This window comes from Felis catus, chromosome E2 (genome assembly GCF_018350175.1).
Source record: "Felis catus isolate Fca126 chromosome E2, F.catus_Fca126_mat1.0, whole genome shotgun sequence".
NCBI classification, from domain to species: domain Eukaryota; kingdom Metazoa; phylum Chordata; class Mammalia; order Carnivora; family Felidae; genus Felis; species Felis catus.
In genome coordinates this window covers 60,683,247-60,709,853 of record NC_058382.1, presented here as the reverse complement: position 1 = coordinate 60,709,853, position 26,607 = coordinate 60,683,247, and the positions used below count along the sequence as shown (strand labels likewise).

The 26,607-nt window shown below is 67.9% G+C and overlaps 1 protein-coding gene across 7 annotated transcripts in view; it reads left to right on the top strand.

Annotated features, from left to right (window-relative positions):
• The window catches only part of PIEZO1 (piezo type mechanosensitive ion channel component 1), a 54,258-nt gene that overhangs the window by 8,479 nt on the left and 19,172 nt on the right, over window positions 1–26,607 (top strand). For all 7 annotated transcript variants that reach the window (XM_045046592.1, XM_045046589.1, XM_045046591.1 and 4 more), the window contains exons 2-6: window positions 17,808–17,903; window positions 22,373–22,495; window positions 23,382–23,424; window positions 23,551–23,689; window positions 26,323–26,491. In XM_045046592.1, coding sequence (XP_044902527.1) covers window positions 17,808–17,903; window positions 22,373–22,495; window positions 23,382–23,424; window positions 23,551–23,689; window positions 26,323–26,491 — 570 coding nt within the window. The remainder of the gene's footprint in view (window positions 1–17,807; window positions 17,904–22,372; window positions 22,496–23,381; window positions 23,425–23,550; window positions 23,690–26,322; window positions 26,492–26,607) is intronic.

Sequence of the window (26,607 nt, the reverse complement as noted above, 5' to 3'; positions counted from 1 at the left end):
TAATTCCAAGCCCTGGTAGCTCGTGCCGTGCTCTGTTTATGTGGTCAGCTTCCCACCTCCGTCGTGCGTGCTGTGGCCGCGGCCTGGGCGCCGGCCACGTGGCAGGCTTCTCGGCGTGTCCTGACCCGTGTCCTGACTCGTCTCCTGCTGCTCCCCGTGCACCTCCTGCTGCGCTCGCCCCTCACGTGCCTGCCCAAGCCTCCCCCGGGGCCCCCGTGCCCGTCTCCAGGGGCCGCCTGCCGTGGCCGGGCCTCTCGCGCTGCCCTGGCCGGCCTGTTGTGAAAGTGACGGTGAACGTGACTGTCCGGGCCTCCCGGCCCGCCGGCCCGTGTTCCCAGGATGCAGCGGACGCCTGCGTGCACTGCATGGTTTTCCTTCTCCCGACCGACTCCCCCCCCAGGACGATCTCCCTGGCCTCACGGGTCGAGTCCGGGACAGGGCAGGAAGGCTCAGGGCCGTAAGTGTCGCACACAGCACGCCCTGTTTGGTCCTCCGGGGGCCCCGTGAGGTCCTCGTGCGTCTTCCCCGCAGACCGGCCACCCGGGAGTCCCTGCGGCCCCTTGTCCTGGATCGACACGGTCCTGCGGGCAGACCTCACCAGCCCGGGGTGAGATGGTCAGGATGGTTAGGGGCAGGGGCTCGGGGTGGGGGTGGGGGGGCCCTGTGGGCCCAGGACTGGCACCAGACGGGGTCCTCGGGACCGAACAGTTTCTTTCTTCGGCTGCGGGCCCTTGTTGCTCTGACCTCGGCAAGGACCCTTCTGCTCCAGGTCCCTTCCTGGCCGTGGACAGTGTGACCTCCCGTGGACAGAATGACTCCAGCCAGCGCGGGAACAACGTGCAGGAGCCTCGTCTGGCCGGGGGCTGGCTCCACGCAGAATCCTGGACATTGGGGGCGGGGGGCGGGGGCTGAGCCACGGATCCCGTGTCTCTGTGTCCTGTGCCTGAGGAAGCTGGGGGGACGCTAGGCCTTCCTCTTCCCGGCCCATCGGTCCTGCCCTCCGAGGCTGTGGGTGGAGACCCTAAGGGGTAGGGCCTGTCCTCGGGCCTTCCAGAGTGAGGCCGCACGGGGAGGGGTCCGCACTCCATTCACCAGACCCCTGCCACGCACTCCCCCTCCCCATCTCCCCCGAAATGGCCGGGCAGAGCGCTTGCCACATGGCTCCCTGCTCTCTGCTGTCAGAGGGCATGTTATCCACTCGGTCTGTACCCCTAGGTTCCCTGTGTGTCGAGCAAGGGACAAGGATTGGAAGCAGAGTCACGTGCATGTGCCAGAGGGGACGCGCTCCTCTGAAGGCTCGCTCTGAGTGGAGACCCCGGCCCCCCAAGCGGATGGCGTGGAGATTGCTGTCTCCACAGGAGGCCTGAGAAGCTTCTGGGCCAGGCCGGCTGCACCATGTTCTCCAGCCCGGGGGACACCCCAGGCGTCGCGAGGGTCCGGAGCCACTGAGTCTCCCTTTGCGTCTCCAGGCGGTGTTGCCGGCACGTGGCAAGGCCCTGAGGTAGGGCTGAGTCACCCTAGTGCAGGATTTTTTACCTCGGTCCCCGGGGTTTGTTGCCACCCGCCTCGAAGCATGAAGAGGTGGGCACGAGGTCAACGAGCCGCAGGCAGAGTAGAATCAGGACGGAGGAACAGTGAGGAAGGGTCTCTACGGAGGGGGCGGTCGAAGGTGAGAGCTGGGACTGTAGGCGGGGGCCTTGACCTACAGGGTTCTGGTCGCCCCCCTCCCCTCGTTCCTTCTCGGGTCCCACCCCCATTGGCTTGATGGCCCGGATGCTGGGTTGTCCTCTCCCGTTGGCTCGATTCCATCGGGCGAGGGGCGGTCTGTGGCCACATCGTTCCCTGTGGGTCACACGTTTTACGTCCACTCCTTGTGTCTAGTCGGGTCTTTTGTCAGATTCCTGAGGGGACCTGAGGGGACTCCGTGCCGTCTGTCACATTCTTAAGAGGAGCCCTACCCCCGAGGGGGTTTGCTGTGGTCAGACGCTCCCAGCAGTGTTCCAAGGTCTGCGTTTTCGCCTCTCCCTCTCTGCCTGTTTTGTTTGGTCCTCTCTCTCCCTGTCACACTAGTGGCCGTGTGGGGACTCGGGCCTCCCACTGGGACGACCCCGGGTGGCACCTGTTCGTACTTGCTCCTGGCACTTCCGTGAATCTGTGTCCTGCCTCCCCCCTGCTCTGTGTGCGGATGGAGGGTGGAGGCCCCCTGGGGCTGCCTTGGGACCTCAGCTGCCCTCTGCCGGTCCTGAACACTGTCCCTGGGGCGCCCCCAGGTACAGCTCTGCTGGGGTTCAGGTCAAGTGTGTGTGTCCCGCAAGAGTCCTCAGAACCACTGGTTTAGGGGCGCCCGGGGGCTCAGTGGGTGAAGCGTCCGACTCTTGATTGCGGCTCAGGTCGGAGTCTCAGGGCTCGCGGGATCGAGCCCCGCCTCGGGCTCTGTGCTGACAACGTGGAGCCTGCTCGGGATTCTCTCTCCCCTCTTCCTCTCTGCCCGCCCCCCACTCGTGTGCACACATGCTCTCTCCTCTCTCAAAAATAAATAAATATTAAGAAAGCCCCACTGGTTCATGAGGCCACACGTGGGTGCCTGTGGAACGGAGACCGTGGGAGGGGAAATGCCCGGCGAAGCTTCTCTGTGCTGGCTCCGTCAGACCCCAAATCTGGCCCTGCTGCTGGGCACCCTGGACACGTCCCACAGCGTCTCTGAGCCTCGAGCTCCTCACCTTGAGAAGCAGAGCAGACCTACCTGGTGTGTTGCAGGGAGGCCTCGTGGGGCTGCCCTGCCCTCCGGGGGCCTCCCTGTGCCCCAGTCGTAAGGTCAGCACCTGCCCGGCTCGGCCGGTGGCCCTTGGGGTGACTCACCGGGCAACGTGGGCCCCGGGACCTCGTGGAGCTGGCCGCCCCTCCCGAGCCCTCGCTGCCCCGGCACGGGCAGGGCGGGGCCTCTGAACCGCGGCTCCCCGAGCGGCCCACGCCCCCCCACGTCCCGCGGGCCGTCCAGGGTGCAGCTGCGGGGGCCGAGCGCTCCGGCGAGGGACCTCTTCCCTGCAGCCCCGCAGGGCGCCTGTGCTCTCACCAGGGAGGAATGTGGGGCAGCTCGGGGACGTCCCGAAGCCGAGGCGGTGGCTGCTGGGGCTGCTGTCCCCTTGGGTGGGGACAGTGGAACCTGCTGGTCTGGCCGAGTCACGGGCTGGTGGGCGCTCCCCCAGGACAGCAGCGGGGACACCTCGCGGCTGACTTCGTGGGCCGCCGGCAGGAGGGTCCTTCCCAGCTCGGGACGCGTCTCTGCCCCCGCGTGGAGCCCGTGCTGGGGGGCGGGGCGCCCATCCTGACAGTTCCTCCTCTGTCCCCTCAGAGCGCTGGCGGCCAGGGAGTTTTCTGGTGCCCTCCCAGAAGGAGGCTCCCCGGCCCCGGACGCTGGGGACCGGCACCAGCCTCGGCTGGAGCCCCGGGGCAGAGGGCCGGGCCCCCTGAGGCAGCTCCCCGCTCTGAGGGTGCGGTTCCAGGCTGGTGATGGATGAGCAAGACAGCGGTGCCCTGCGTGGCCGCCGTGAACCCCAAGCCCCCTGTCCTCACGGACCCTCCGAGGCGTCAGCCAAAGAATCAGCCTGAAAGAGGATGAGCAGACTCCCGGTCCCACAGCTGGAAGTGATGGGAGCGGGAGGCCGGCTCTGGGGCCCTGTGACCGGTCGGAGGGGCGCGGCGTGGGGCTGGCGTCAGGGCCCAGAGGACAGGTGTCAGGCTGGTCCCTGTGAGGGTGGAAATGTGTGCGCTTGGCTGGCGGTGGGAGCGGGGAGGGGCCCGGCCAGAGGAGATCATGTCTGCTTGTGAGCGGGGATGTCCTCGGCCTTGGGGACCTCCCCACGTGGTCCCCTCCCTGGATGAGGCGGGAAGAGTAGGTTTCCGCGGGCCTGCCGGGTGCCCAGTGAGTGCGAGAGGAGCCGGCAGGCCCGCCCGGCCCCGTCTCGGGCTTCCCTGGGCCACCCGCTCGCTGGGCCTCCGAGGGGCAGTTGGGGGAGGCCCACGGGGACGCACGTCCCTTCTGTGTGTGAGTGGGAACTCTGCAGCAGCCTGGGGTCGGGGCCGGCCCGTGCCTTCAGGCCCCCTGGAGCCAGCGTAGCCCAGAGGTTCAGCCCTGACCCTGAGGAGCTGGAGGGGCCTGGAAGGGCGGTTAGGTCGCCGTGGTGGGCAGCGGGAAGTAAGGCCCGGTCCCGGTTTTCGCGGCTTCGGGCAGGTGGCCGAGTCTCCCGTCAGTGTCCGGCTGGAGCCCGGGCCCCGGGTGGGCGTCAGCAGGCACACGTCGTGTGGACCCAGCAGACGGTGCTAGTGAAGGGCCGGCCGCTTTACACCGGGCGTCACGCAGGGCAGCCTCTCGTGCGTGGGGTTGGTGACCCCCTCGAGCAGGTGCGGACACTGAGGCTCACGGGCCACACGGGCACAGACTTAGAGCCAAGGCTGTGGGGACTCCAAAGCCTCGGGCCCGAAGCCATCGGGCTGCCAGGTCGGGAGGAGGTCCCCGAAGGCTGTGGCATCTCTGGTACTGTCTGACCTGCGTGTCGTGGGCGGGAGCCCCACGGTGACATCTGTCTGCCCCAGGCAGCCTTCCTGCGACAGAGTCCGGCCGAGACGGGGTGGAGGGGGGGGCGGGAGCCGGCCTGCTTCTTTCTCACTGCCAGGAAGGACCCGCCGTCCCCGGCCTCCCCCGGGGCGGGGGGCTCTGACCCTCGGGAGTGGCGCTGGCAGAGGGCGGCCGTGCCCACCGCGCCGGGCCACGGGAGCCCTCCCGCCTTGCGGGCGCCCCTTCGCCGCGGCCTCTCGGGACCCCCTTGGATGTCCGCTGCTTGCTGCGCCGTTCGGAATTAGATTAGTTTCCATAAAAACAGGATGCCGTGGGTGAGCCGGCAGCGTGTCCCTCTTTTTCCAGGAACTGAACATATAGCTTCAGCCAGGCCTGCCCCGTCCCCACCCGCTGTGTCCCCCAGGGCATGGGGAGCTGCGCTGTCTGCTCTCAAAGTGGCCACTTAATCGTTTCTCCTCTCGTCTGGGGAGTGTACTCCATCACCGGGAGCCGGTGCTGACCGCCGTCCGAGGCTGGCGGGGCGGTGACACTGACCGGCCCCGGGCCCTGCCCCACGACCGCACGGAACTTCAGGCCTCGGTCTGGGGGCCCGTTGAACTGAGGCGGGGGTGGGGGGGAGCCGGGCCGGGGCTGAGGGCATGGCCGTCTCGCGTGCGGCTGGGGAGCCGGGCCCTGATGGGCGGTCCACAGCTAGGCCAGGAGGGCCCGGTCCCGCCTGCTGCTGTCACTCACTGTCTGAGGGGCCTTGGCTTGTGACTTCCCTCCCCCGTGAGCGGGCCGCAGTGGGGCCTCCCTCCACCAAGGGCTTGTGCGGGGAGGCCAGCCCTGCCTCGGCCGAGCTGCTGGCACACACCGTGCTTGGCGCTTGGCGGGGATCTGGCGTACGGATGGGGGAGGGGCAGGGGGTCCCAGGGACGCCCGTTGCTTCCCCCGGGGCCTCTGGAATCTGGCCCCTCGGGAGCTCGGGCCCCCGCCCCTCGGCCAGTGTGCTTTTGTTCTCTCCGGCCCCAGACAGCTGCAGGAATGTCCCCTTGGAAATGACCCCGATGGGATTCTGGAGCTCCAAAGTGGCTCTTTCTGGAAGGATATCCTGAATCCCAAGCGTGTTTTTGCTGGCGGAGGGAGAGGATCGCAGGGAAATGAGCCGCGGGCCCCGTACTCAGCGCCGTCCACCCTGTGGACCCCGCGCTGGCGGGAGGCACGGAACTTGGGCGCTTCTCTGCGGACACACCTCACAATGCAGGCGACTCAAGGGAGTGTTTGCCGGGGAGAGCCCCACTGCTCGCGTCCTGTGCCTGGACGCTCGGGGCAGTGGGGGCTGGGTCCCTGCTCCGGAGGCTGGCTTCCTGGGGGTGGGGCCGGGCCGGTTGTTATGAGCGGACCGTGTTGATTTTTCCCTCGGTCATTTCACGAGCTTGTTGAATTTCCAGAGAGCTCCTGGGGCCCCGGCACCCTGTCCTCCCAAGCCTGCGGCCACCTGGGCCCGGACTGCAGAGACAGGTGCTGACCGTCAGTACCAGGTGGGTCCGTCAGAGGAACGGGACCAGTGGGACGCAGACGGATGCGACATCCCGCAGGAGCACCGATGTGCCCGCGCGCAGACACGCGAGAGAGGAACACGTTTGCTCCGGGAACTGGCTGGCGCGGCCGTGGGGCACGCGGCTGGCTGGGACTTCGGGCAAGAGAGGAAGTGGCAGTCCCCAGTCCGCATTCCACAGGGCAGCCCTGGAGCGCGCCTTCTTTCCCAGGGGCCTGCTCTGTGCTCTTCCGACTTTCATCCGGTTGGCTCCAGTTGGCTCCCGGAGGGTCACCTGCTGCTCTTAGGGTTCGCGGGTTTCTTTTTTTTATTAAAAAAAAAAATTTTTTTTTTAACATTTATTTATTTTTGAGACCGAGGGAGACAGAGCATGAATGGGGGAGGGGCAGAGAGAGAGGGAGACACAGAATCGGAAACAGGCTCCAGGCTCCGAGCCATCAGCCCAGAGCCTGACGCGGGGCTCGAACTCACGGACCGCGAGATCGTGACCTGAGCTGAAGTCGGACGCTCAACCGACTGCGCCACCCAGGCGCCCCAAGGGTTTCAACGTGAATCCTCGGAAGGCAAACCTTCCCCGCAGCTTGGCCAGGCTGAGGCGGAAACCACCACACGCCCGGCCCCCAAGGCCCGGTCTCAACCCTCCCGACCGGGCACTCGACCGCACAGGTGTGCTGCTTTGCGCATGGCGCGTGTGTGTCTCGTCACATCGCCAGGCGCCCTGACAGCTGGCACAGCTCCTGACCTCCCTGCCTGATCCAGGGCACAGATAACATATCAGGGTCGCCGCGGGCCCGGCGCTCGCTCACTAGGGTGGTGCCTTCTGGAGACGGGCCCTGAGCTGGGCGGGCGTCAGCTGGGGAGAAAGGTGGTCACGGCACAAATGCCCGTCGGTGCCCCATTTCACAAAGGGGACACCGGGGGACAGAGCGGAGGGGGTGGAGCCAGGACCTGACACGGTCCCCTGCTGAAGTACACGGACGTGACAACAGCCCCCTTCCTCAGCCTCCGGTGCTGCCCCCCAAGTTCCCTCAGCCCCGGGGCGGGCCGGGCTCCGAAGGGCCTGCGTCCCCCGCCTCTCACCTGGCCAGCCACCCCGCCCCCCACCTGCCTGCCAACAGGAGGTGGCCAGAAGGCATTCCTCTCTCCTGCCGGGAAGGGCTCCCCCAGCAGGGCCAACCGGACTCTGCGGCCGTGCGCACGAGCCACGCCGGACAGGCCGAGACTCGGGGTGCCGTGGGCTGGCTGAGTCACGGGGTGGGGCTCTGAGTCAGTGCCCCAACCCTGGGTCCTGGGCCCAGAGCTGGGGAGGAGATGCGGGTACCTGGTCTGCCCAGGGTGGACCCCCACATCTGGAAAGGCTGGCGTGGCCTCCGGAAGGCGGTTAGCGGCCCAGAGACTCCTCTGAAGCCCGGGCTGTCCGTGGGCCTGGCTGCGGCGGCCGTCCGTGCAGTGGATGCCGTCCTGGGGTTTGTGGGGAGAAGGCACTCGCAGGAGAGCGGCCGGAGGCCAGAGGATAAGGGACCCCAGCATGCAGGGAGCAGAAGGTCATTGTCCTTGAAGGGTGGTCCCAGGTCACGCTGTGAGGTTGGGTGCTGCCTCAGAAGACAGGACGGCCGCCGGGTTGTGATGCAGTCACATTCCTGGGTTGGAGGAAGGACACCCCGGGTCCTTCGGTTCACCAGGCAGTTTCTGGAGCGCGGGCCTTGGGTCTGCGGGGCGCGTCCCAGTCCCCAGAGACTCCGATCCAGCACCGACCGCGGGGCCCGGCCCCTCGTGACCTGGCGAGCTTGAGAACCCCTACCTTAAGGACCCCCCTCTCTAGATGGGTTGCGCTGGATGTTGGCCCTACAAGGACCTGATAGGAAAACACGGCCGCCTTGGTTGGGGCTGTGGGAGGACGCGGTCTCCTGGGGTGCTACGCTGCCCTCCTCTGGGTCTCCTGTGAGCGTGGTCACCTCAGGGCCTTTGCCCTGGATCATCCTGTGTGGGGTCTCCAGGCCCGGGTCCCCCCGCCCCCAAGGGGAGGGCTTCCTGGAGGCCAGTCCCAGCAGCCCCTCCCTGCTGGCTCCCACAAGACTTGTTCTCTTTGACTCGTTCGTTGTTCCTTTGTGTCCACCATCGTCCCCAAGAGACCGGGCCCCTGGAGGCGGCGCTCTGGCCCCCGTGCCCTCCGCATGTCACTGGGCTCATGACAGCCTGACACACGATGGGCCGGGTCGAGTGTATTTATTATTTGGGGTCTGTGGCGGGTGTGGACCCTCGCCGCCCTGTCTCCTGGAGCTCCATGGTCCCCTCTGGCATCCGCACAGAGGACCGGGCCTCAGCAGCTCCGGGGGGGCTGTTGTCGAGACCAGGGGAGCGGCCCCCCATCTGGCAGTCTCTGCTGGGTGGTGAGTTCTGCCCGTGTGAGGCGCCGGGTGGCCCAGGGACAGGTGCACGGCTCGGGGTCCCCTGTGTGGTGTGGCCCTGGTGACGTCGGGCACCCCTGTAGGGGCAGGTCAGTCATCAACGAGCCCCTGTTCCGGGGCGGTGGGGGGTGCGGCGCCCGCGGGGTCTCCGTTCGCCCAGAGCTCGCCATCAAACCCTGTCTGCCGTAGTCTGCTCAGCCCGAGAGGCCTGTGGACCCTGGGGTCAGCCGGCCGGAGGGCATCGGGACTTGTCCGAGACCCGGGGCCTCTCTGCGCACTCGGACAACCGGCGCCGCGACTGGGGGGCAGGACCCCCTCGGGTGTTAGGACTCTGGTTCCTGCAGCCCCTCACCCTCAGGAGAGGCCCCCACGGCTGACCCCCTCCCCCCACGCACCTCGTCAGACCCTCAGTCACGTGGAGGGCAGGGTCACAGCTGCGGCCCCCGCCCTCTGGGTGAAGTGCCAGAGGGTCACGGAGGAGCAGGTCCCGCCGGCCCGGGACCGCCCACCCCACGGGCCACATCCGCTCGGCACCCTAAGCCGGAGCTCCGGGTGTCACAGGTGTCACTCGCCCCGGCCTGAGCTGCCGGCACGCTCTCTGCCCGGGTCCTGCGCCCGAGGGGCCGCCTGACCTGTGGGGTGTGAGTTGGCCGTCCAGGAAAGAACCCGCGGGGCACAGGGAACCGCCGGGGCCGGGTCTCCACGTGGGCGCCGGGCGCAGGCCCCTGGCCACCTGGTCTGCCCTGCTCCGCGCGGAGCCCCTTTCCCTGTGGTTGGAGGATGTCCTGCTGGTCCCTGGGAAGTCTCGGCGGTGGGGACTCGGGAGGGTGGTGACCTGAGGACGTGCCGAGGGCCCTGGACGGGGATGGCCCGTGCGGAGACCCGCCCGGGGGGCTCTAGCCCGCCAGCCCCCACGCGTGCCAGCCGCCGGCTGGGGGACGTCGTGTTGTCAGCTCGCCCCTCCCTGGGGCCCCTTCCTGGGCCAGGCCCCTGAGCTCCGAGTGGCCCCGGTGGGGGTTGTTGCCAAACCCTGTCCTCGCAGAGGTGGGTGGGGGCGCCGCGTGGGGCCCGGTCCCTAAACTCCGTTCCTGGGCGCCCCGCCCCCTGGCTGTTTACCTGCGGCCTGTGGCCTGTGCCTCCCTGGAGGTCCCTCCCTGTGGAATGCGGCCCCGCCCGTGCCTGGAGTCCGGCCTCCTCTCTGGAGGGTTCCTCTGGGCAGGGTGGCCGGCTGCTGACCCTTCACGGGAACAGAGCCCGCGACAAACACGACGTCTGAGGAAACGCAGGTCCTGCCCCTGGGTGGGGCCGCCTGAGCCTGACGTGAAGGGATGCTTTGCTGGTGGCACCGGGCACTCAGTGGGTGTCTGGGCAGCGTCCCGGGGAGAAGCACGGAAGAGCTGAGCCCCCTCCAGGCAGGGGAACGTGCTCCAGAGCTGGGGGCCAGGAGGTGGCCCCACTTGTAACACGTTGGGGTCAGAAGGCCTGTGAATGGTCGTAGAGGCCAGGCCACCCGCGCCGTGCACCCACCACTGGCTTCGAGGTGCCTGCCGTGCACGGCGGGCGCTCTTGTGGTGTCTGTTGGGTCCCCAGGTCCCCGGACACCATGCAGGTCATACCCCCACCCATGCTGTCCCTCTGTGCCCTGCACCGTCACTCCACAACGCCGTGCTCGCCTCATTGAAGCCGTCTGCCTGGGGCTGCGTGTGGCTGGGAGGGCAGCTGGGCCGTGAGCCGTCAGGCGCCCCCAACCCGAGGACTGCGTGGGAGGACGTGGTAGGTGTCCCTCCTGTGGGGTCCCTCTGAGTTTGGCTCTCAGTGGCCGCCAGGCCCTCCTCAGGCCAGCCTCACGGAGCTGCTGGCGGAGAGGGAGGGGCCTGGCCGTCAGGTGAGCCGTAAAACCAGTGTCCCGGACCCCACGCTAATTAAACCTCAGCCGGCGGCACGGGGCCCTGGGCTCTTGGCTGGGCTCCAACTAGGTAACACGGCGTTCTTGGCCTTGGCCCGCGGGGACCCTCGCTGTGCCCCGTGTCTCCCCCCGTGAGGCTGTGGGAGGCCCTCTGCGGACTTCAGGCCAGGCTTTTCCTGTGAGAGGAGAGGGTCTTCGGTAGGTCCCTGAGTTTCTTAACTTCGTAAACCGTGAGGGGCTCCTGTGGCCGTTTGTCCCCCCACCCCACCCGTGGCTGGTGCCCCTGTCCCCGGGGCGGCATCTGGCAGGTCCCACCCCAGGGCCGTGTGGCGCTCTGGGGGCCAGAGGCCCCAACGGCCGGCGTGTGGCCAGTGCTGGAGTTGCTAAGGGACAGGGTGCCAGGCCCCTCAGCAGGGCTCTCTGGGTGGGGTGCTGCGGGGCGTACTCTGGAAAGCATCTCTGGGGGGGCGGTGGGCAGGTGTCGGGGCATCTGAGTGGAGCCTGGTCCCAGGAGGCCTGCGGGTGTGGTGGGCACAGCCCTCACTCCCCTCCCGCCCCTGTGCTCCGAGGTTCTGACCTCTAACCCCGCCTTCCTGGCCTTTCTGTGACCGCAGATCTTGTCTCTAGAGGGTACGGGGTGCTTGGGTGGGGCCAGCTCACTCCCGGGGCCTAGGCCCACCCCCCCACCTTCCTCTTCCAGAAAGATCCAAACCTTTGGTCACCCCGGGTCAGGGTCTGGTCCCAGCTTGGGGACGTGCTGCAGCCGTGGAGGCCGGCGGGCCCTGCTACCCAGGCAGCTCGAGCAGAGGGCAAGGGACAGCCCCTATGCCACGTCTGTCCTCCTCCTCCTCCTCCTCCTCCTCCTCCTCCTCCCCCGCCCGCCCCTGGCACAGGCCAGCAGGGTGTTACGGGCTTCTCCTCCAAGCCAAGTAAGGCAGGGTGAGCACAGCCTGGGGGACAGCAGGCAGGGGGAGGGTGGCGGGGCTGAGACCAGGACCCCCGCCCTGGGTTGGCAGCTGTCACCTGGGACTCTGACCTCCCGTCCCTGGGCTCCACCTGGGCTCCTAGGGGCTTGGCCCTGCTGGCTGCAGATGGCAGGCCTGGAGGTGTGGGCCCCGGGCCAGGAGCCCCGGGTCTAGTCCCGCCCGCTGCCACAGTGCCCTGGGGACTCAGGCGACTCAGGCCCTTCCCAGCGACAGCCCCTGGTGTGAAAGGAGAGCCCGGGTCACACGTCTGTCTCCTTCCACGCTGTTCCCGCCAGGCTTTTCTCTTTGGGGTCACTTCACTTGTGAGCAAGTCCGGGACATGTGAGAATGTTCTCCCTAAGAGGAGGGGGACTCCCAGGGCCAAGGACCCTCCCGCGCGGGCAAAGGCCAACAGCAACTGGGCATAGACCTTTCCGGGACTTTCTGTTCATCTACGAGCCCGAATCGGGTTTCTGTTTCTGTTTCTCTCAAGAGGAATCCTGTGCATGGACGGCCGGCTGCCATGTCCCACGGTGCCCGGCCAGCCCCCTCCTGCCACGTGCTGGGCACCGTGCCCACTGCCTCGGTCCCCGGAGGGGCACAGCGGGATCCCTGTCACGTAGCAGCCGAGGACGCGGGCACAGGGAGGCCTGTCTCCCGTAGAGCTGGGCGGAGCCACCAGATTTCAGACCCGGCCCTTTGGCTCCCATTTTCACCAGGGGGGAGACCGAGGCCCAGAGGGGGGTGGGGACGAGTTTGCTTGTCCATGGCGCTCTTCCTCCCAGACCACTGGGCTGGCGGCCTCAGCCCTTCTCCCTGTGACCCGGCAGCCCAGCCGGGGTGCTCAGGGCCTCACCCCTGCAGGGCACAGCTCGCAGAGGAGGAAGTGCCCCTCCCTCTGCCGTCCCGGCCGCCCCTGCGCCCGCAGCTGCCCCCTCAGACCTGCTGGTCCCGCACCGGCCCCCACCCCCCACCCCCCACCCCCGGCCCTTCCTGACCTGCACCGAGGGTCACCTGGGCCTGCACCGTTTCCGAGTGGCAGGGTGTCAGCGCCGGTCCCCGGGAGCCCCTCAGCTTCCTCACCTGCAAAGTAGAGGCAGCCATCCTGCCCGTCCTAGGTGCCCGGGACAGTGCTGGCTGTGGCTCGTCCACCCCGCCCAGGCCCCTCTGCCTCTCCCTGGGACACTGTCCTTCCAGCTTGTGACACTGGTGTGGGCTGTGGCTGGAAGTCAGAGCCCTGGTCCCCGTGCCCACGCCGGCCACCGCCTTCCCACCCTGCTCCGCTCTGCCTGTGTCGCCGGCCTGTGGCTCACTGCTCAGCCTGGCCACGTTTGTTTCCTCCCCGCCAGTGGTGCCGGCCACACCCCCCGCAGGGTCACTGAGGACCCTGCCGGCAGGTGAAGCGCCCGCCCGTCCCCCCGCCCCCACTTCACGTGCAGACGTCTTGTCCACCCTGCTTTAGAGATGGGGAGATGGAGGCTCGGAGCTCCGGCTCCCTCAGGAGGGAAGGGGTGGGGAAGGTCTGGGCAGCCTCCTGCCACCTGCCACCGGCCAGCCCCAGGGGACAAGGCCCAAGACCCGGGAGCCTGATCTGCAGCGTGGGCCCAGTGTGGGCCTCCGGGTGACCTCCCCTCCCCTTCCTGACCTGCACCGGCCGAGACCCCACTTCCCTCATCGACAGGCCCAGCGTCTGGTGGACCGCTTGCCGGGTGGGACTTCGGGGCTGTGCGGGGCTGCCTGAGGGTCTGTAAAGGGTTAAGCATGCGCTGGCTCGAGGGTGAGGGGGCCTGGCAGGAGGGAGTCCTTTCCTGCCGGGCAGGGCTCTCTTCCCCCAACCCCCAACCTATTGTTCCTGGCTCAGGAAAAGGCATATTTCCCCCATGAGGTCACAGGCCAGCCAGAGCTGCTCTCTTGGGGAGGTGGGAGCTGCCTGGGCAGAGCGGGGGCCCTGTTCCTCCAGCCGGTTCTTCCTTCTCTGCTTTAGCCTGGGGCCAACGGGCACCTCCTCCACCCTTCCCCGAGTCTTGGCCGGCCTTTAAGGCCAAAAGAAATGCCACCTCCTCCAGGCCGCCTCCTCTGCGTGCACAGGCACAGTGAGGCCACGTTCACGGCACTCAGCCCGGCAGCCTCGATGGCCGCACGGAGGGGCCCGGAAGGCCCGGATGTGGAGCCAGGAGTCCAGAACTAAGCCCCGGTCGCCACCACCACGGAAGCCTTTCCTCTCTGAGGCCCGCGTCTTCCTCTGGATGGAGCGCATCGCGAGCGCTGGCCCGAGTTCCACTCTCGAGGCCGGTTTGCCTGTGCTCCCTTGCTGGCCTCTTGCCCCGTCCCCGGTCCCTGCTCCCAGGGGAGGGTGGCCGGCCCAGCCCGGACCCCGAGCCCCCTCTGCCACTCGGCCCACTGGAGGCAGCGGGCCCGGCTTTCCCCCGCTCACGTCCCCTGGGCCGGCGTCACCCGCCCGCCTGGTGCCAGCTTCGGCGGACGAGTGAGGGACGGCAGCCGGGCCTCTGCGAGCTGGCACCCTGCGGCGGGCACCTGGGAGCCCCGTCGGTGTGGCCGCAGACGCCGTCTCCCACCCGGCTGTCTGCGGAGCCCAGACCGGACCTTCTGCGGGGCAGATCGCGCGTGTTGAATTCCAGGGCCGCGGTGGGTCCCTCTCGGGGCCGGGCCACCCGGCGGTGCCCCGCCGGCCGCGCCTCTGGCCCTCCATCTCCGATTTCCTGCTTCGGGCAGATAAGCTTCTCAGAGATTCTTTCCCTTCTGCTCAGCCTGGTGTGGGAGAGGCCGGGGCCGGTTCCCACACTCTCAGGCTCCGGCCCGCCTGGCCCCCGGGTTCTGGTTCCTGACATCCTTCGCTGAACTCAAATGTTTATTTTCTTATTTTGGTAAAAGACACAGAACACAGGGGCGCCTGGCTGGTTCAGTCGGTAGAACATGCAACTTTTTTTTTTTTAATGTTTATTTTTGAGAGAGAGAGACAGACAGCACGAGCAGGGGAGGGGCAGAGAAAAAGGGAGACACAGAATCTGAAGCAGGCTCCACGTGAATTCAGGTCCCACGTCGGGTGTAGAGATGACTTAAAAAAAATTAGGGGTCCCTGGGGGGCTCAGTTGTCTTAGGTCATGGTCTCTCTGTTCATGGGTTCAAGCCCCATGTCGGGCTCTGCTGACAGCTGGGGGCCTGGAGCCTGTTTTGGATTCTGTGTCTCCCTCTCTCTGCCCCTCCCCCTCTTGTGCTCTCACTCACGCTCTCTTTCTCTCTCAAAAATAAATATAAAAAAAAAAAAAACCCGGAACACGAAATTGATCATCTTAACCGTTTGTTTGTTTGTCTTTTTAACGTTTATTTATTGAGAGTGAGAGAGAGACACAGAGTATGAGCAGGGGAGGGGCAGAGAGAGGGGGAGACACAAAATCGGAAGCAGGCTCCAGGCTCTGAGCCATCAGCCCAGAGCCTGACGCGGGGCTCGAACTCACGGACCGCGAGATCATGACCTGAGCTGAAGTCAGTCGCTCAACCCACTGAGCCACCCGGGCGCCCCTAACCGATTTTAAGCATGTGGTGCAGTGGTTTAGGTGCAGTCTCCGTACTGTGCAGCCGTCCCCACCACCCAGCCTCAGAACTTTCCATCTTCCCCAAACTCCGCATCCAGGAAGCACCACCGTCGCCTCCGCCATCCTGGCCTCAGGGTCCTGCTCCCCTAGAAACTGCTTCTGCCCCCGGGAGCCTCTACCCGTGGCCCCGTGCCCGGGGGCCGGAGCAGGGGAGCCTCTGGGAGGTCACGGGGCGCGTGGTGCGGGAGGGGCCGAGGACGGGTGCAGGCGGACGTGGCTTGGCTGGGACGAGGGAGTGCCACCCTCTCTGGGGAGCCGTGGCGGGTCGCCGGTGGCTCAGAGAGAGAGAGACGACCTGGGGGCTGGGAAGCGCGGCCCTTGGGGCACAAAGAGGAACGTGAGGAGCCTTTGCCGTAAACGCATTTCCCTCCTGCCTCTTGGGCCGGGTCGCATGGATTTTTTTTAACGAAAATGTGCGCTTGCTGTACAACGTCGTATTTCTGGTCGAGCCGGTGCCACGGCCAGTGTGTGATGGAGGGGGCGGTGCCCAGGCTTGGGGTGGCTCCGGGTGTGGCAGGTGACCTGGAGCGCCCCCCCTGGGGTTCCTGGGGCCTCCGCGAGGCTGGGGTGATAGGAGGGGCTTAGTCAGCGGTGGGTGGGACGGACTCGAACCCCGGCCCTGCACCTGGTCCTCCGTTCAGTGTGGCCCTCGGATGACCCTTCAGGCAGGACGTGCGAACCCCGTCGCACAGACGTGGGAACGGAGGCCTGGAGCTGCCCACGGCTGCACGGTCAAGGGCCTGCCCCCCAGGCCGCGGCCCCTCCTGCCCTCCCCCGCAGCTTCTTTGCTTGCCCAAGGTCCCGGCCTGGGGACAAGGCGAGGACAGGGGACAGGCAGAGGTGTGCGCAGCCCCTGCTGGTGACCACAAGCCTGGGCGTGTCGGCAGGTTCCCCGGCGTCTCAGCGGCCTGTGTTCTCTGGGAGCCCCTCCTTCTTCGCGGCCTCCAGGGGTAGGAGGGGCTCCAGCTAAGGCCTGTCTGAACAGCAAGGGGGGCAGAACGGACCCCGGAGGAGGTCCCCCCCCCCCCCCCCCCACTGAGGGAGGAGGGATCTCCGTCGCCACCTGGTGACCGGAAGGTGCAGACCTGGCCACGCCCCCAGGGGTCCCCCTGCTCGAGACTCAGGTCGGGTCAGTGGCCTCCTCCCCGAGGCACTGTTATTGTAGCCTATCCTTTTCCAGAGCAGATGCCACCCCTGCGCCACCCCCGCCACCCCCCCCCCAGGAGGCGGTCTGTGCAGCCAGATGGGCAAGTTCGAGTCGGCTTGTTTGGGCTCTGGCTGTCCACACGGCTGCCACCTGGACGTCCGAGTCCTTGCGGGGTCGCGGCTCACGCTTGGGGGGGGGGGGCAGAGAGTAGGTCCCGGGACAGCTTGTAAACTCTGCCTCTGGTGGGAAATAGAGCGGGCTCCGTCGGCTTAGCCACACGCGTCTGAGCCACGAGGCCGGGTTGCTCAGGAGGGGACGGATTCGTGGTAGGCGCCGCTGTCCTCGGCAGGCTGCGCCGTCCTCCCGGGCCGCTTGCCGCCGGAGGTGGTGGAGGAACGGGCGGCAGGGACGGCTCCGCCCCGGGGGGCCCCTCCGGTGGTGCCCACCTGCCCTGCCAGCCCGCTCTCGGGCACCCCAGGAAAGGCTGAGTGGGCCCCCGGTTCCCTGGTGACGACACCCACATCAGGACATCATCCCCTGACAGGCCTTGGTTCCCGGGGCCCGGCCCAGCCCCGCGTCCCCCGGCCCCCCGGCCGCCCTCGGTCAAGATAGCGTCCAGCTGTGCCGGGTGGAGGGCGTGGGGTCGAGGGCAAAGGCGGGGACAGGCCGTGGGCACACGCGCGGCTCTCAGAGGCGGAGACAGGAGCCAGGCCGCCGGCTGGGAGGCCCACAATCCCTCTCACCGAGAAGTGGGGCCGAGAGGCCGCGGGGTGGCCGGCATGTCCCCGCGAGCACGCGAGTTAGGGCTCTGAGCGCTGACTGCGGAGGTCACTTGTGCTGTGTGCACCTGAAACTGTAGAATTTGACAAAGGAAGGAAAGTCAGCCCCGTTGTCGCTGTCCGCCCGTGGGGGGAGGGCACCCCTCGGTGCCCCTGAGACACGGGCGGACAGGACGAGGCCCCAGCATCTGCACGAGAGGATCACAACATGGGACATTGGTAAAAAGAACTTGTAGGACACAGTATGACATTGTGTGTGCTGAGTGACAGGTGACACGTGTGTTTGGGGACACGGCGTGACATCGGACATGTGTTCTGATGGGTGACACGTGTGTTTGGGGACACGGCGTGACAGTGGACATGTGCTCTGAGCGACAGGTGACGTGTGTGGTCTGGACACAGTGTGACAGCGTGAATCCTGAGCGATGGGTGACGTGCCACATGCTAAGTGAGGTTGCTCACACGTGGAAGGAGGCAGCATCTGGGGGGCATGCTCTGTAGGGGCCGTACCGAGGCCCGGGGTTAGAGCGATGCTTAACGGGGATGTCCAGTGGGCTGGGGGGGATGATGTTGGGGGCTTGATGTCGGGGGGATTATGTCCGGGTGATATTTAGGGGGTGATGTCTGGGGTGATATTTGAGGGGTAACATTGGGAGGCAATGTCCAGGGGTGATATCTAGGGGACAACGTCTGTGAGCAAAGTTTGGGGTGATATCTGGGGGGCTGTGTCTGGGGGTGACGTCAAGGATGGTGTTTGAGGGGTGATGTTGGGAGGCGCTCTACAGGGCGATCCTTGGGGGGCGGCGTCTGGGGGTGTCCGGGCACGGGCTGGGCGCCCTGCGTGGCTGAGCTGACCGCCCTCTCCTCCCCTGCAGCCTGCCTGTGCCGCTTCAACGCCCTGTCTCTGGTCTACCTGCTGTTTCTGCTGCTGTTGCCCTGGTTCCCGGGCCCCTCTCCGCACAGCGTCCCAGGTAAGGGCTTGCAAAGTGGCTCCTGCCGGGGGTGGGGGGTGGGGACTCGTCCACAGGACCAGCCGGCCTCCAGGGGCCGGGGCGCTGCGTGCTCCCCGGAGGCCCCGGGCGGTTCAACGGCCGGGGTAAAGGAAGCGTGGTCCCAAGCTCCGTTGTTTTCCATTGTCGACCTCTGGCTAAGTTCAGAATCTTTTCTCTCGCCGTGTGTTCTGGGGTCTTGGACGGATCCCCCCTCGTCCCTGGGGCTTCCCGGGCACTGTGAGACGGGCCGTCTTCCTGCGGGCTCCCTCTCCTGTTCCCCACGCCCCCCCCCCCCGAACCACTGTGCCCATTGAGGCTGCGGCCAACCCCTTATATCCAGCCGCCCCTGCCCCCACCCCCCGAAGTCAGGCTCCTGCCATCTGCGCGAGCTCCGTGGGGTTCGGGTTATCGCCAGCCACCCTGTCATGTGGGTAGCTGGGCACTCGAGGCCCCGTCTGGGGTCCTGAGCCCCTGGAGGGTGGGCACGTAGTCTCCTGTGTCCACCAGGCACACAGACGTGGGGAACCCGGCAGGGGCTGTGCCCACAGGAGGGTCCGGAGGCGGGCTCACGGCTCGGAGCCATCCCAGAAGGCTGTCGCCCCATCTCGGGAACCCCGTGCGGGAGGGCAGGCAGGCCCGCCGTGAACAGGTGCGGACCTGCAGCCAGGTGACACGGGGACAGATGGAGTCCAAACTCTCACCCTGGGCTCCGGCCGCCTCTGTCCGCGTGCATCAGTGTCCATACCTGTCCCAGCTGTTCAGGGAGGGCAGCGCTCAGGGACCTGCCCCACAGGCTGCTCTGCCTCCCGTGGGTGGGAAGGTCCCCTCGGAGCTGGAGGGGGGACGGGCCCCCGGGCTTGAGTGAGGGTCCCCGGGAGAAGCGGGCCGTCAGCAGCATGAGCGCCAGCGCCCGGCAGAGACAGGTGAAAAAGTAGCCCCAGCCGGGCCGAGGTCCGCGTTGGCCGTGACAGCTGAGGACCCGTGAAGGGAGGCGGGCCACAGGTGCCGCCTTCTGAGGCGCCGGGTGTAGCTGCTGGCTGCTTCCGGGCCTCGGAGGCGTCTGAGCCTCTTGTGGCCACTGGAGCACAGCCTCGTCCCTCGGGCGGGGGGTCGGGAGACCAGCACGGGCCTCGCGGGCCGGCATCGGTGTCACGGGCCCCGTTTCCTTCTGGAGGCTCCCGGGAGGATCCGTTTCCTCAACTTTCCCGGCTTCTAGAGGCATCCACGGCCCCTCCCTCCGTTGCCCAAGCCAGCAACGGCCCGTCGAGTGTCCCCTCGTCACGCTGACTCTGGCCCTCCCGCCCCCGTCCACCGCTAGAACCCTGTGGTGACACTGGCCTTCCCTGGGGATCCAAGGTCAGCCCCTGTTTTCAGGTCGGCTGCTTGGCAGCCTTGGTTCCCCTCTGCCCCGTAAGGAAGCGTGTTCACAGGATCCAGGGATTGGGGTGTGGACATCGGGGGGGGGGGGGGCAGGTGTCATTCTGCCCCCTACAGGCTGGCTGGTCACCCCTCCCTAGCCTGTGACATCTGGTCCAGCTCAGGCCGCAGGGTCTATACCTCCCACAGGTCCTCCCCCGCCGGGCGCCCCCCTCTTCCTCCCGTCCGTCCGTCCGTCTGTCCGTCAGGCCCACCATCCGTCCACCCGTGGAGCCAGTGCCTGTATTCGCGGGCCGCCCGATGGGCGGTGGGGGGAGGGGTCTGCTGGGGAAGGGGTAGGGAGCGCTGCGGAGACTTTCCTGCCTGGCCTCCATCTGTCCATCTGTCCACCCTCAGCGGCCCTTTAGGAGCAGGGAGGCTGCCTGGATTTTCCGAGTGGGAGAGAGGAAAGCAGGGAGGTGCCGGGGCGCTTGGCATCGGGTTAGGGCTGGCTCGGAGGCTGGACATCTGGCGGAAGGTCTGACGCCGCCTGGGCCCCGAGGGTGCTGACCCCTGGCCCCGTCCCCTGTCCCTGTGCCTGGGGGTCAGGGCCGGGCCATCTGCTTCACATTTAGGGACTTAACACCTGTCCCGCCTCAGGACAAAGCCCACCCCGGGGCTGGCCCCGCCCTGCAGGTACTCCTGCCCTCTCCCTGGGGGTGGATGGCGGTGTGAGTCCCCAGGGACTCCTGTCACCCTCCTGCCGCCTCCTGTGAGAAGAACCTCCTTCCCAGGGCTCGGGGCTCAGGCTCGTGAGGTGCCCCCTGTCCTGTCCCCTTCCTACCCCCACCTCTCTGGAGCCTTCTGGGTGTGACTGCGGGCGCTCCTCCCCCAGCTTCTTAGCACACTTCCTGGAACATCCCCAGGAGCCGCTCCAAGGGTCCCCCCCCCACCCCAGCCCCGTGCACCCAGGGGCCGGGTCCCATCAGGAGAGGGGGCGTCTGCCAACAGCTGGCCCCAAGAGGGTGTGCGAGTGAGGCCTTTGGGGGTGCGGTGGGTGGGTGAGGAAGGAAGGCCCAGAGGGCTGAAGGGCGGCGGTCGACAAGGTACCCTCCCCGCTGAAGGCAGGGACGCCCCACAGTGTGGGGGATGGAGCTGCCGCTATGAGGGGGGTTTGGGGGGCCGCAAGCCCGGGATTCCTGCTGTGGGTCACATTCTTTGTACAAACCCCCTCTGGGAAGCCCCTCCCGCTGCCTCTGCCCCCCGGGTCCACAGCCCGCCAGCCCCACTTCCTGGAGAGCCCGACCCCCTGGTCCTTTAGGGTGGGTGGTTTCTGCGCACCTCTCCCCTGCCGTGGACACGGTGGGGGTCGCGGCCTGTGTGTGCGGGCCTCGAATGGCCGGGCGAGTGGCGTTCGGGCCCCAGGACAGGAGCTGGCGGCCGGGCCCCCCGGCGCCCCTTCCCCGCCCGCTCCCAGCTCTCGGGGCCCAACCTCACAATCCTCAGGGGTTGTTCCTCTGCCCGCCCCACCCCCGGCAGGTTCAGGAGCCCCTCGCCTGCCCCCCACCCCTGTGCCGTCCTCCCACCGCCCGAGCCGAGCTCAGGTGGGCAGTGTGGGAGATTGTCCAGGTTGGTCGGTGGTGTTGGCCGGATGCGCCGGGCCTCCCGCCCCTCCCGCCCCTCCCGCCCCTCCCGCCCCTCCCTGCTCCTCCCACGTCTGGCTCAGCCAGCCCCCACCTGGCAGGGAGCTACAGCCCCACGGCCAGCGCCCTGGCCCCTTTGGCTTGGTGGCGGCCTGTGGTCTGGGACACGGCACGCCCACCCGAGAAGTGAACTAGGTATGAGGAGGGGCGGGTGACGAGGGGAGCGGTGACAGCTGGCGCTTTGCCAGAGGTCCAAGAGGGGCCGGACGGGACGACGGGCGGGGGCGGGGGCGCACTCCCGCCCAGGGGTCTCGAGCCTTGGGCTCGCCCCTCTGACCCCCGGGTTCTTGTGTGTGCGAGGAGCCCAGCAGCCTGGCTCTTGAGGCTTCGGCTCCCGTAGCGTCCGAGGCCAGCCTGGGCGTCCACGGGGGCGACCAGGTGCTCCCCCACTGCCTCCTGGTGGGACCTCCTAGGTGTGCAGGGGAGGGGCTGCCCGGGTGAGCAGGGCAGAGGGGAGTTGACGTGGAGGGAAGCTCAGCCTTCTCAGCCCCTCGCCCCCGCAGGCTCATGGCAGGGGGGCACAGCGGTGGCTCCCCGCAGGCTCCCGCACAGCGCCCGCAGGTAGCCCGACCCCTCCTCCTGACGGGAGGCCCGTGGCCTCCCCCTGCTCTTGGCCCGGTGCTCTGAGCAGAGCCGGCCCGGCCAGGGCCGACCGCCAGACGTTCCGTTCATTTTCCATTTCTCCTTCCCAGTGCTCCGCGGCCCCACCCTGCCCTCCCCTTCGCTCACCCCTGCCCTACCGAGGGTCGGGGGCCGGGAGGGACCTAGAAACGAGTGTCAGCGAAGCCGTCCAAGTCCTGCCTGGGCCGCCCCCGGGAGCCCCTCGCGTCCTCTGAGCCTCAGCCAAGTGAGGTGGGGCAGAGCGTGGACAAGGGCCGGCCCCGGCCTCCCCGGCGCGTGTGCTCACGCGGCACTCCAGGGGTCTCACCCGCTGGGCCACCCCTGGGCGAGGGGACACAATTGAGCAGGGGCTCCGAGCGTGCCAGCCTTGGGCAGGAGAGACGGACGCCTCTGTCCCCGAGCCAGGGGTCCGCTGGCGGCACAGTGAGGATCTGGGGCGAGCCGCGCACAGCCCGAGTCCTGAGACGGGGCTCGAGCTCAGCGTGGGGCCCTCACGGTCTCCGTTCCTTGCCCGGAGGATGAGCTGCTCACCGCTCAGAGCAGGGTGACCCCAGGGCTCCACGAGTCCTCCCCGGGCGCAGGGTCTGGCCCCGGCTGTGGGGCCACGTCTCTCCAGGGGCGAGGCACACGGGGCGCTCATGTGGGCCTGTCCCTGCCCGAGCTTGGGGTCTCCTGGCCCGGCTCCCAGACTCCGGTGGGATGTGGGTCCCCCAGGACGGGCGGAAGAAGGCCCTGTGCCAGCCTCGCCCCTGCCCTCTCTGCCCGCAGGTCACACTGGTCGCCTCCTCCGAGCCCTGCTGCTTTTCAGCCTCCTCTTCCTGGCAGCCCACCTGGCCTTCCAGATATGCCTGCACACCGTGCCCCGCCTGGACCAGCTCCTGGGGCCAAGCTGTGAGTTTCCACTGGGACCTGGGAAGGGGGTGCCCGGGACAGCTAGCTGGGGGCCAGGGGAGAGGGAGGGGATACCGCGGCCCCAGGAAAGGCCGGCCGCCCCGCCTCAGCAGGCTTTGCCTAATATGGGCCGGCCCCTGAGCCCGTCCACGATTTCTGTTCAGCCCACGTGGCCCGTGTTAAGAGCCAGTGACACTTGGCCTGGGGCTGGGCCGAGTGAGGCACGGTGCTAATTCTGGACCCCGAAATCTGGCCCTCGGGGCAGCCTTGGCCTTCTAGGCCCTTCTCTCTGTCAGCATCTTCCTCTGGCACCTGGAAACGTGGCCGTGGGCACCAGGGGCCCTCAGTGCCCTGCCCCCCCATCCACTGCCCCGGGCCCCTCATCCTGCGGGCAGTTTCCAGCCGACACCCACCCTCCCGGCTCCGGAAAGGAGTGGCCTCAGCGCCCTGGACTCCAGACATGTGAACCGCGGGCGCCCGGTCCCCACAGCTAGCGTTGCCTGGCTTGGCTCCCCCGCCCTGCCTGGGCTCCTGATTTCGGGTGACTGTGTCCACACCGCCGTCCAGAAGGGGGTGTGGAGCGGACTCCAGGGCCAGGCGGGCGCGCCGGTCCCGCTGCCTGGGAGACGGACCTCCCACGCGGACCCCGAGGAGCCGTGGCCTCGGCTGGGGGTTTTGAGTGCCCGGCCTGGGCTCCTGGCTGCGAATCCCCACTCTGCAGACAGACCTCCGGGCCTTCGGCCCCCTGGCTTTGCCTGGCTGAGCCTCAGTTTCCCTGCTAGTAGAGGCAGCGTTTTATGAGCAGCCCAGAGGCCAGGTGTTCGGTGATTCCTGGCAGGGCCGTGGGGCACCGCCTGACCCCGTCCCCCCGTGCCTCTCTCCGCAGGCAGCCCCTGGCAGATCCTGTCCCAGCACGTAGGGGTGACGAGGTAAGCCCTCTCCCTGCCTGGGGCCTCCAGGCCCTGGGGTCCACCCTTCCCTTCCTGTCCCCAGCCCCCCGCTGCCTGGCACCTGCCCTCCTGACCGATCGGTGGGCACTCCCTGCCCCTTCGCAGGCTGGACCTGAAGGACATCCCCAATGCCGTCCGGCTGGTGGCCCCTGACCTGGGTGTCCTGGTGGTCTCAGCCGTGTGCCTCGGCCTCTGTGGGCGCCTGGCACGGGAAGCCCGGCGGAGCCAGCCCGCCCAGGAGCAGGTGAGGGCCGTAGGTGGGCCGGGTGCCCACGTGCTGGGGGCGGGGCTTCTTGGTCCTTCCGGCCGTTTGAGGACTCTGCGACTGTTTCATTTTTATACAAACGTGCACTTTTTAGTTTAAGGGTCGGTTTGTGTCCATTACGGAGAGCTGAGGCCTCGGGGGTGAGAGAAGGCGTGTGTCCCGTTCCTGGGGCGAGGGGCTACCCTGTGAGCCCCTCAGCCTGTGTGTTTGCCAGACCCGGTCCTAGGAGGGTTCCATCTCGGGGGAACTTGTGGGGATCCCACGCGTGTCTGTGCCTTAAGAAACCGTTCCTGGAGGCCACGGGGCAGTGGGGAGTCAGCAGTGCAGGGGGCCGACCTCCTGGCCGTCAGGGGGCACCGAGGGTGGATGCCACTCCCGAGGGAGTGTCGATGGCCTCTAGGCACGGGGTGGGGGGTGGCGGAGGTCCTGATCTAGAGACTGTCCTTGGGGTGTCCTGCTCTGGGAGCTTTCCCTCAGCATCAGGCGTGAGGGTCAGGGCCCCTGATGTCCCCCACGGCTGAAGCCTGAGTGCCCTTCTGCCCCCCACGAGGGCTGTGGTCTTGAGCCCCGCCTGGCCTCCCACACATGGCCTCAGCCTTGGAGCGGCAGGCCCCGGGCCCCGGGGCTCCGTGGGATCTGTGACTGTCCGGGACCCTGGCACAAGTGTCCCCTGCCGGGGAGGGCCCAGGGCCTGTAGGCTCCTCCCACCCACCTCCGCGGGTCAGGGGTGACCCGGGCTGCCCTGCCCCCACCCCACGGGGCCAGGCTAGGATCCCACTTTCAGAGGGTGTAACGGGAGCCTGGAGGTCAGGTCGCTTTTCCAGGCACTTGTGGCGGTCGAGCCAGGGTTGGGACCACCCTGCCGCCTGCCCTCGGGTCACCCTTCTCCTGGTGACCCCTCTCTGCTCCCACAGGCACGTGGGCCCCAATGAGCCATGGATGGGAGCCACTGTGTGGGCCCCAGGGAGCCACGGGTGGGAGCCACTGTGTGGGCCCCAGGGAGCCGTGGATGCCTCCGCTTTCCTTGTTGGCGGAGTCAGGGCTTCCTGGAGCGGCTCTGCCAGGAAGGGGCCAGACTCGATCCTGAAACCCGGGGTAGGACAGGAGGGGGCCAGCCACCCATGTTGCCTACACCCTCACAGCACAGCGCTGCCCTGGTCGCTCGGGGGGCCGGACTCCGGTCTGCCCGGCGACCGGGACAGGTCACCTTCCTGTGGGTGTCCTCGGTGGCACGTGAGAGAGCCTGTGATGTCTTGCTGGCCGGGGTGGCCGGTGTCGACAGACCTCAGAGCGAGGGGCTGGGGGTACCCTCCGCAGGCGTGTCTTAAAGCCCAGAGCCACCCGCACGTACGCGGGACACGTACGAGTGCGGCCGTGCATCCTGACACGATGTCACGTGCCTCTGCACGCACGCTCTGAGGGGGTGGCGCAGGGGGAGGGACAGAGAGAGGAAACTTGTGCTAAGCCTCCTGTGGCCGCCTGAGGGGCCTGCCGAGTCGGGGCCGGAGCCAGGGCTGGCCGGCTGGACGCCCCGAGCACCTGCCTGTCCCCCCAGCGGCTGCCTCCGTCCCCCCCTCGCAGATGTTGACTCCTCAGAGGCCGGCGGACACTTTCCCAGGGCCTCGGCCAGCTGTGCGCGGGTGGGAATGCAGGCCTGGCTGCTGTGCCTGCCCGCGAACGCCTCCCCCACCCCTCAGGGCCCCACGCCCCCTGCTCTGAATTCTGGGGTCCCAGCCGTCCCGCGCCCCAGGGCCCCCGGCCTGCCCCTGCCCCTGCTTCTGATCACTGCTCAGGGACTCCTCCCTATGGCCTCCCCACTCCCTTCCTGCCCTGTGAGGGCAGCACCTTTCTGGTCCCACGCCCATCTGGCAGACGGGAAACAGACTCAGAGAGGTTAGGTGACTTACCCAAGGCCGCGCAGCCAGGAGGCACGAGCTGGGACACGAGCAGGTCACCTGGCTCCCGTGTACTTAGTCTGGACGCCGAGGGCCACCCCCTGGGAGAGGCCCGGGCGTGGCATCCAACGTGCAGGTGGGACACGGGGGGAGCGGGGCTGGGCGTCCAGGAAACGGCTCCGTTCTGGGAAACCTTTGAGTGGAACCGGGGATGGAGGCCCGGTCTCTGTGCGGCCTGGGGGGCCCGCCTGCCCCTGGCTCTCCAGGAGCCCCACAGGCAGCAGAAAGGGAGCGGGGTCAAACGGGGTGCCCCTCACGGTCTCCTCCGCGCCTCCGTTTCTCTACCCACGAGGAAAGTGCGGCTTCAGCCACAGGACCGTGAGGCACAGACATGAAGGTGCTCTGTAAACCGTGAAGGGCGGTGACATGGTGTATTTTCCCTAAAAATCAGCACTCGGGCCTCTCAGGACCCAGGGGCTTCGAGGGCGTGTGCAGGAATCTGCGGGGCCTGCCCTGCCCTGGGGGTCCCCCTGATCTAGAAAGGGAGGTAAAGAGGCACTTGCGGGGTTCCGGAATAACCCGGGGCCAGCCGTCACCACGGGTGGGGGCCGGGTCCCACCTCCAGGAGGGCCTGTGAACTCGAGGGAGGCCTCCTCCCCGCTTGTGTGGCCCGAGTGCCGTGCACCTGACCTCTGCCCCTCCCCACGACCTCGGCAGGACGATGAGGACAGGGAAGCGGACGCCGGCTCCCCGGCGGGGCCTCGCGGAGCCCCCGTGCCGGCCCCCAAGCAGAGGTCTCGGCTGGCCACCCGGTTCCAGGTCACGGCCCACTGGCTGCTGGTGGCCGCCGGACGGACGCTGGCCATCCTGCTGCTGGCGCTGGCAGGTACCCGCTGGGCAAGGGGCGGGGGCCCCGGCGCCAACCGGCACGCGGGGAGGGGTCTCGGCAGCCCGCCGGGCTCCCCACCGGCCGCCACGTGGCCCGGACCGGACGCCTCCGCC